This window comes from Dicentrarchus labrax, unplaced genomic scaffold (genome assembly GCF_905237075.1).
Source record: "Dicentrarchus labrax unplaced genomic scaffold, dlabrax2021, whole genome shotgun sequence".
In the NCBI taxonomy this organism is placed as follows: domain Eukaryota; kingdom Metazoa; phylum Chordata; class Actinopteri; family Moronidae; genus Dicentrarchus; species Dicentrarchus labrax.
This window is the reverse complement of record NW_026136713.1, coordinates 29,674,691-29,684,413: the sequence shown is the minus strand read 5'-3', so window position 1 is coordinate 29,684,413 and position 9,723 is coordinate 29,674,691. Positions and strand designations below refer to the sequence as shown.

General features: G+C 43.5%; 1 protein-coding gene across 14 annotated transcripts in view; it reads left to right on the top strand.

The window, feature by feature from the left end:
* The first annotated feature begins 2,612 nt into the window (after positions 1-2,612).
* Positions 2,613-9,723, top strand: part of prom1a (prominin 1a) — an 80,340-nt gene continuing 73,229 nt past the window's right edge. For 10 of the 14 annotated variants that reach the window (XM_051420440.1, XM_051420438.1, XM_051420450.1 and 7 more), the window contains exon 1: positions 2,614-3,210. In XM_051420440.1, the coding sequence (XP_051276400.1) occupies positions 2,982-3,210 (229 nt within the window). In that variant the 5' untranslated portion in view covers positions 2,614-2,981. Of the gene's footprint in view, positions 3,211-9,723 lie in introns of all 14 variants that reach the window. The other 4 variants (XM_051420447.1, XM_051420441.1, XM_051420446.1 and 1 more) reach the window with 2 other exon arrangements.

The following is a 9,723-nucleotide window of genomic DNA, read 5'->3' as shown; positions in this document are numbered from 1 at the left end:
ATGTGTCTATTCTCCCTGTTGCAGTCTCTTCTCTTTGTTTAGATTGATTTGGAAACATCCTGATTTGCAGTCACAATGAGACAACTTCCTACAGATGTGAAACTGCGACTCAAGTTTCTCTCAGCAACACTCAGTAAGTTTAGTTTCCTTTGTCACGTCAGCTGCAGTTTCTGGGATCAGTCAGTTACTGTGTCATTTGACCCGTCTCCATGCACGTAGAGGAGTCTCGAAATCAATCGAATTTTTTGATCGTGTAAAAATTGGAATTTGACACTTCAAAAATGTTGTTACTGCTTAGGACTGCAACTTCATCACATGTAAAATGATGTTCACATTTTCCCAATGTATGAATTTATCACGTGAATTGTTGGGAAAATAAGTGAATTTTTTCACCTTTGAAACGGTGTTCCACATTTAATAAACATTTACATGTGTTTTAAATATTATAAATGTTTTTCTTTTTAAAGATTAAATTAGGTCATGCACAGTATACATCCACTTTTTAATTAGGTTCACCTGAACATCAGTGCAAATATCTAATCAGCTGATCATGTGTCAGCAACTCAATGCATTAAAGCAAGCAGACATTTCAACTGTTCAGACCAAACATCACAACGGGGAAGAAATTTGATCTGAAGGAATATTTCCACGACCTTGTTGAATCTACGCCTTGACGAATGTTCTGGGACAAAGGCGACGTCCTATCCAGTATAAGAAAGGTGTACCTAATGAAGAGTGCATCACGTGGTCTGTGTGATATGATTGAAAGATCTCGAGTTGGGACTGTTTTCTTTCCAACAGCAGGAATGACCTTCACGCGTGTATTTTAATGCAACACAGACGAGACCCACTAAACGTGCTGACGTGATTAAATCACCTGCTGCTGAGCTAGCATATAAACAGGTCCATCTGCATTACAACTCCATCCCCTGATGAACACTGTGTGATACAGTTAAAAGCTCAGAAAAAGCTAGTAAGTGGACACTTTAGTTGTCATTGTTGTGGTGTCAAACTATGAGTTATGAATCTCTTTATGTGCTGCTGTTGGAAGCATACCGGACTACAGCTCACGATGCTGATAAAAGGAAAGCAAAAATTAGTTTGTTTGTGTTTTTTTTTACTGCAAGTAAGCTGAGGTTTACATCATTGATGACCTCACCCGTCCGGAGGCCGAGCCGTATCTGTTGAGAAGGTGAGATCAGGTACAGTAAATCCAGACATTCTTACAGGGCTAAGCTCCTTATACTGCTGAAGACTTGAGACGAGCCTCAGCGCCCTCGCCGCTTCCAGGAAATTGTGTCAATGCAAGGCGACAGTAGTAGTACTCGGAGAGAGTTGTTGAGTGGATGATGGTCATTCTGATGCAGGGCTTAGAAAGATCTCACTTTGAAAAGAAAACAAAATGACCCAGCAAAAAAGGCAACATAAAATAAACAAGAAGGATGAAGGTGCAATAACAGCAGCATACACAAGACGATTAATTAGGAAGAGGGGGAACTGAATCCCTGAAGTACGGATTTTTCAAGCAGTATGAGGAGGGAACACTGACACTGATTTTGCATTTGTATGCTTACACATAGAGTTCTTTTAAGCCAAAAAAAAGGATTTCTTTGGTTCAACCATCCCCAGAAAAACATTCAGCCAATCACATTCTGTCCTGAGAAGTGTCTGTACAGCTAAAAGTCCCATATGCCTCTCTGCAGGCCTAATGAGTGTGTGTGATCAGTGAGGAAAGGTGCTCAGAATGGGTGATCAAAGGTTTCCAAACAGGAGTCCCCCTTGTCTCCACGAGCCAGGGGGGCCCCATGTGCTGCGGAGAGAGAGTGGGGACAAGGATGTTATTGTGCAAGGAGACAGAAGCGGAGCCCACCTGATCGCCTCTCGACCAATCACATCACCCCTCTGTGCTGCACCTCAGGTATCCTCTGTCTGCCCTCTGGGTGGAGAAGGGGTCAGAGGTCGAGAAGACAGAGAGCACCTGTTGGCAGGACAGATGGAAAGCTGACTGCGGTGAAGTGAAACACAGTAAAGCTTGTGAAGAAGCAGAGAATGAATCTCTGCTGCATTTACCTGACAGCTGTGGTTGCTGGTTACTCTGCAGGTTTAGATTGTACACATAAAATCAGCTTATAAAAATACTATACATGCACATAGATGAACAATAAGTACAATTAAAATGATCTGCACTGCAACATTAAAACGCTGCTCACATGTTAATGCATCAGTGACACTAATCCAAAGATAACATGGTAATATTACACCCACAGTGTCTGCATAATGAGTACTTACTTGCTTGTTATAGAGTATTTTACAATGTGTTATTGCTGCTTAAGTACAAGATCGGAATACTTATGCTGCATTATTTGCAAGTACCTCAACATTGTAGCCTCCTTATGTTCAGGAGCTTAATATTTCCGCCACTGCATATTTCCTTTCTAAGATTTTTTCCTCGGCCTGTATGGACCCTTTAGAGACATCACATATATTAAATCACAAGATGTTCCTATTCTCTAAACTCCATCTTCCTCTCCCCGGCAGGAGGAGCGCTTCCCTCTGGACCGGTCCTCCCTAGCTGTGACGGAGGCGCGCACCCCGCCCGCTCCGTGACGCAGCGCATCCCCGTGCGCACAGATGCTGGAGTGGAAGCGACAGGCGCGCTCATCTCGGTGGGACTGAACGCATCGAAGACCGGAGACTGGAGAGAAGATCACCCGGTTTGCGTCCGTCAGGAGCCCCAGACCGCGGTGAACCATGCTCACAACAAGTCTCTCCGCGGGCAGCAGGACTTAAAAAGCTGCGGTCCATCCATCTGGACACTTTTTTACATTTGCTCTCGCCCCTTCCCCTTATATCTCCCCCCTCAGCCCCCCGTTTGATAAGGAAGATAAGAGTCCAGGCAGTCATACTCCTGCTTCCATTCCTCTTCGGGTGAGCTATTTAACCCCCAGTTTGACGGACAGTCGGCCTTTCACCCAAGCGCGATGTGGAAGACCGGGACCCTGCTGCTGCTGTGGGTGCTGTTGGCGTCCGGCGAACTCCAGCAAGAGACGGGGACGCGGAGACTCCCACCCCCGGGAAAGTTGGATTTCGGTTATGTGCCTGCGGGAGTTTACGAGACACTGGCTCATTACGAACCGGGGCCGATAGGGATCCTGTTCCACATGGTGCACGGCTTTCTGCATGTCGTGCAACCCAACGCGTTCCCACAAGGTAAGCATCCTCACTCAGTCGAATAAAGGCAGTCCCCGGTGAATGTGGCGGGGACAGACAGTGCGTTATCTCCGGGGACTGCAGATGGTAACACTGTGGGAACACTGGACTGTATTAACTTGTTTAACTGAGTATGCTATCATCTGTCTCGGCATGTAGGTCTCTGATATCATTCAGAGAGTGGATCTTATGTGCCTGTCCTGTGGGACTGCTTGGTTTCGGAAATATCACGAACTCAAGCTCAACCGTATCCAGTTGAAACCAGCGCGTTTACTGGTCCTCTCCCAGTTGGCACTTTCTCCTGCGCCAAAACTCTGCATGCAAACATGAGTTCTCATTAATGATTGTGAATCAACAGCACGCTTTTTAACTGACGACATCCTTCATCGCGTGGAAAGGTGTCCACACGCGGATTTGTAGCCCATTTGTGCGTCACGTCGCGTCTCCGTGCGCTCTGGTTTGCGCGCGGAGCTGACACACGCACTTGGAGGTGTTGTTTCTGCCCGCAGCGCACTCTGTGTCCTCATAATGACAATTAATGAACCCCTTGTTGACAACATGGCCGGTTTACGCACACAGCTTTTGCCCGAGTAGGTGACTGTTTGCCGGAGCACCCAGACACCCAGGAAGCACCAGCGCGCGCGGCTCTACATGTAATACAATTAGAGCTGACCGCTTAACCAAACACTCATAAAGAGGTGTGTGTGTGTGTGTGTGTGTGTGTGTGTGTGTGTGTGTTTAATTGGGTCGTGGATGGTCAAAAGATGCGGCTACCCCTCAATGCGTCACAGTCTGTGCCCGTATACTCGATCGGAACATTTTGCAGATTAGCAGCTCTCTGAGTCACCTTGTTAATTGGGTAATCCCATAAGCCCCTGCGCCATATGTTGTTGGCCTTTTAGTTTCCAGTTTGTCACCAGCACTCGGGGGCTCTCGGTCTAATCTTACAGAGCAGACCACTGCTCACTGAGCCCACCAACTGATGCAAGGCGGAGAATGGAAATCATGTGGAAATTGTTGGTTCGTGCACAATATTTCTGCAGAGCGAGGCTGTAGTTATGTCCTATCTTTGATTAGAAAGCCCTGAGGAATTCATTATTATCTTTGGGTTCATCAGTATTTAGAATGCGTAAGCAAAGGCCGTCTGTTTATTAATAGCAGCAGTGCATGCATGGATATTTAACATGATAAACGCAGTGATCTGTCAGGCCTGTTTTGATGAATACAGGCTGGTTTGCAGCAGACCTTTGGGACTTGCGGAGCTTGTCATTTCTACAACAACAACAACAACAACAACTTAGAAAACATAACTTTGACTTAGTCTGTAAAATCTATAGGACAAGTAAAAAAACACTTGTGACTGGAGCGTAGATCAGAGTGGAGCTCTGTTTAGGCTGGGTGGATGTGGGTGTCTCTTCACTTCAGCCTGTGGTACGCCACAGTGGTAGCCTTCTTCCAACAGACATTTAAAGTATTAATCACTGAATGTCCAAGGACAAAACTGCAAAAATTGCCCGTAAGTATTGTTCATTTGGCAGTGCGTTTTCAAATCATGGTCTTCAAAGGTTTCAAAAACACAAGTATAGTGACACAAGCAGAGATCTCAGTGTGCAGAAACTGCCAGTTTACAGTGGCATCTGGATTAGTGTGATATAAGGACTACAACAACTGTTTTTCATAATTGTTTAGAATAAATAATCCCAACTCCATTTACCACTTTTTTTCTGAGCTTAGGTTCTGTGGAGATGCCGGCTCAGTAGCTGTTATAATGTAATTCAAACTGTAGCCCATTTTTTTAGAAAGCTATCCCAACTCAAGGTCCAGTTACTCCAAAAGAAAGCTCAGTGGACCTTGAATTGGGATCAGGTCAAGAATCCAATCATAAACCACAACGTCGCTGGTTCAAGTTCAACTGGGGACGTCTGTTGTGTCTCTCCCTCCTTTGTGGTTACTAAAGATTGCCAATATAGGTGATCAAATCGGCGGGGGACAGTGGGAGTATCTGTGTATTTGCACATATTTAAAAAATGTATTTGCTATTAAATCAGTGTGTCAGTGTGTCTGTACTTGGTGCAACAGTATCACTGCATCGTGTTCCATTGAACATTATCTCATCTTCAATATCACAATCCAAATCACATCTATACCATTAACCACTCTTATGGAGCGCAGAGCAAAGCTTTGGCGAGCAGGCATGTGGAGAACAGAGTGTCAGATTCATGGGAACAGACAGCAAACTGGTTTGTAATTAAGGATTTAAAATTCACTCGTCACTCGTGCTGAGTAATGGGGCTCAGCGGGAGGACATGCTGCTCCACCAGAACCATCTCTAAATGCACAGTAGGTAATTTTAGATAAGATAGAAATTTCTAGAGATTATTTTCATTACACCTTAGTTCTGATTATGATTATGATTCTGACTAACTTTCTAATATCAGCGCAGGAAAAAACAATCGTTGATTATCCCTTCAGTTGTCAAAATACGATCCGATCTCCAGTCGGCACGAGCCTAAGCTTCCACGTCAACAGATCCCTAACAACTGAGCAAACTCCATCTTTTGATAAAAATCTGACACAAACCAGAAATTCCATCGAGCACAGTGTTCAGAGTTGCATACAGTATCTCTAAATCTCAGTCGCACACCAGAGCTACCTGGATGGAAACTCTCACTGAGGGGAAAAAATATTGTTATATAGTCAGTATTATATATTGGTCTAACCCTAGAAACAACTCTGACGGATGAACAATATGTTGCTGTGTGATTAGCGACACCCCATCATCATGTCTTCCACAATCACTGCGTGACATTTACCATTGTAAAAAGTCTTTATAATCTCATGAATGTTTGATGCGGTCGACTGACACGTTCATTCTCTGTATCAAACGTCGCGTTGGCTCCGAGCTTGTAGGAGGTGTTATTAGCAAAGAAGCAACAAATCTCTATCACTGACACCCACACAAAGCAAATGAACAGTGACATATTCATCTCTAACATTTTCCTAACGGCTTTTCACTGCAGTGTGCAAGCCTCACCTCCCTCCCTCTTTCACACCTACCCACACTCTCACCAACATACAACTGCTACATGCCAATTCACAGCCTGATGCACAGGACCATAAGCCCCTTTCAGACAGGAAACACGTTACTTTGCTGGCTTCATCAAGCTGTTAAAGTGATGGCTTTTAGTCATCCAGACATGGGTGAATTTTACATAAATCTTCATTATGGCTTTGTTCAAACATGACAGGACATATACAGAAAGAGCCACAATGCTCTCTAGCGATAGTTGGCACCTTGCAGTTCACAGCTGGAAAAGAGTTGAAAAGTTTAATGATATGAAGGAAGACGAATGTTTCCTGTTCTCTCTCAGGCTGCATCGCTGATGGATTTTAAAGCAGTATATTTATTTTCATCCACTACTCTCCCTGAACTAATTAATAAAAACAGTTGATTTAATATATTGCAGGTCTCTAATTTTTCCAAGTTTTTTTAAATTAATCTTGATGTAAGTCTGCCATCACTGGAGGTGCATTAAGCTCCTTCTGCAGTTTCAACAGTATCATTTCATGCCTGCGGGTGAGCGCGGCTGGGGAGATGATGCCAGCCACCGTCATGCAGCAGATCCCTGTTGGAAAGTGTTTTCTCATTAGCGTCTGTATTCCCTTCCCTTCAAGAAACGCCTAGGTGGAATTCAGATAACAGAGGACTGGTGAAAATGTGGCATTAATTCAAGACGAGTAACAGTTGCCAAGGAAACCCATCGGCAGCTATTATGGCCGGTGAGTTTTGGTTCACCTCGCTGGCTTAAGTGTGCCTCACAGCACCGGTGTGATGTGAGGTAAAATACTGCGGTGCAATTTGTAAGGTAGATTCACACAGCTGAGGTTATGTGATCTCAGGCCATGTTTATTTAACACTCACCAAAAGGGAGTCCAGAGTGAGAAAAGTGTACTGGGACATTTCAGTGAAGGACGCATAGACATGAAAGAACCTGAAGAGAAACACTTCAAAAGATTTCTAACCTAGGACAAAGCAGAGATCGAAGCGCTTCGTGATGCGCATCAGAGATGCGGCAGACATTTTGGTCCTTTCATGTTAAGAAATATTGACAAAGCAAGAGACTCTTTAAGGTTGAGGGGTGAAGCTCAACTAAAAGGGTGAACAAGGGTCAAACTTTTTAATATTTCCTTTTCAGTCAGACTTTGAACTCAAATGTTTTTGCTGCTATAAAGGTTTCCTGACATTTACATACAGTAAGCCTGAAATTGCTGAATCTACATAAAAATGAACTAGGGTTAAAGGTAAGGTTAACTATAAAACAGGTATTCCAGGGATTCAGTGGCCTTTTTCACAAAGTTGGGAGGTTTGAAAGAGAGACAGTAAATAACAATGCTTCAGAGGCCAGAAAACTTTTAGACTCTACAATGGGTAAAACTCCAAAGAGCAGTGGAGCTTAACAGTTAGAGAAATTGGCTTTTAAGCTGGGGAAAGTGAAATAACAGCACCAGTAGCTCCAGTGCAGCTGCTCGGTGTCCGGAGGATGTGGCTGTGGTTATAGTGTGTGACTTCCAGGTGTGAATGTGTGTAACCATATGAATGTAATCAAGACGAAAAGGTGTCAATAAAGCTTTAAATCTTACTTTTCTATAATGCATTGTGACAGTGTTATGGTTAAGGGCCATGTTTCTGATGCACGTAATAAACAAGTATTATTCAGACTGATCACAAAGTGTAAGTGTAAACAGTGAGAGCAACGCTGCAGTTTGTAGTCAGGTAATGTGATAATGTACTAAATATGGTGATAAAAAACACTATATAAATAGCATTCATAAACACAGCAGCATCCGTGTCTCTATTGGCTGACTGAGCACATCCACTCGTTAGGCAAAAGGTGCACTCTGACTTGTGGGAGCTGCTGAATATGGAAGTGAAACAGGAAATGCATACTTAAATGTACCTTAGTTTGGGCTCCAGGAGAAGTGAATGTGACATGAGACAAATATTTGTTGGACAGATGTGAAATTTTAGACTTCCCACACATCCACGAGTTTGTAATGTTATAATTGTCTCAGAGTGGGTGTTGTGATGAGTAAAGCGAACTTAATGTGGCCTCTAAGTGAACTCCAGAATGGCTCATTCAAAACGCAGGTGTATTAAAGAATCCATAACAGTTACACTGATTATTGTTTACACTATAATATCATAATTCTGTTTATAGTCTACTCCAAAAGTCTATTAACATCATTATAGTCCATTAATCTAAACACATCCCAAATTACAAGCATGGCAAATCACTGTTGGTGGATTGGACTGAACACAAGAACTAACAAGATTCTGTCTTCAGCTGTGTGTTTTTTAAGTGTCAAACTGTTGTTTAGTAAAGCAGTTTAGCGTACAGATATTAACACAATGCTAATTTATCCAACAAAAACTGATTTGCAGACTTGGTTTCATGTTCATTTTGGAGGCTGTTTGGCAGTCCAATAAAATCGCTTTTATGAGTTTGCTTGTGGTGTTTTAACCTTGAGCTCAAGGCCATCAACTCCCCTAATCTGACTGCACCAAAAAGCCCAAATAAAAATCTGGTGGTAGATAATGAATTTCGACTGTGCCGCAGGTCATTCGAAGCACCTGTGGATGAGTGGTTGATGCCGCAAGCAATGTTCCCCTCAATCGGTCATTTGTTCATTTTTAACATGGGGGGGTGGCCCAAAGGGAGCACCCCCCCTGCCCCCACACCACTAACCAACACACACAGACACATGTGAACGCCTCCCAAAGGACATTGTTACAGGAGACCTTAACCATGTCTCCCCGAAAATATTTTGTTACAGAGGTGGCTTGGTCTCGGGGTGTATTTTCAGCTGCACAGACGCTACTGAATGATCTGAAAAATATTACCACAGGCAGCAGTGTGCGTCTATTATGATCCTCTCACTCTTTTCAACTTATGAAGGTGAAACGACTCTATAGAGTATATAGGCGACAGTATAGTACAGAATTGAGTATTTATAGTACATAGTTTTGAGAATATTGATTAATATAGAGGCGGGACTAAGAGAAAAACTAACTTGCACAAACCTCAGTCATATAAAGGATCAATGAGTCAGGCAGACTGGACTAACATATTCAACTAAACAACCCCTCCACCCTGCACTCTCTCTGCTAATAGAAGATGGAAAAAGGGGTGGCAGGTTAACAAGGGGGATGCATTTTGGTCATTTTGCTAACAAGAGGGATGGCATCCTCCCTCATATTGCCTACTGGTTACCCTGCCGTATAGCTACAAAGTGATTAAATAGAGTGTCCTTCAACTGGAAGGTCGGGACCGAGCCCCTTGACAGCAAGCATCTGCTCTGCTGAAGTGTCCTTGAGCAATATACGTGTGTGCGTGCGTGAGTGCCTGTCTTTTGCTGACCCTGCACTTAAACATTTCTGCGGAGGAGGGTGACTGCAAAGACAATTCTTTTAGTTGAGGGCGTTCGTACAGCGTCAGAAAGAAAGAAGAAAAG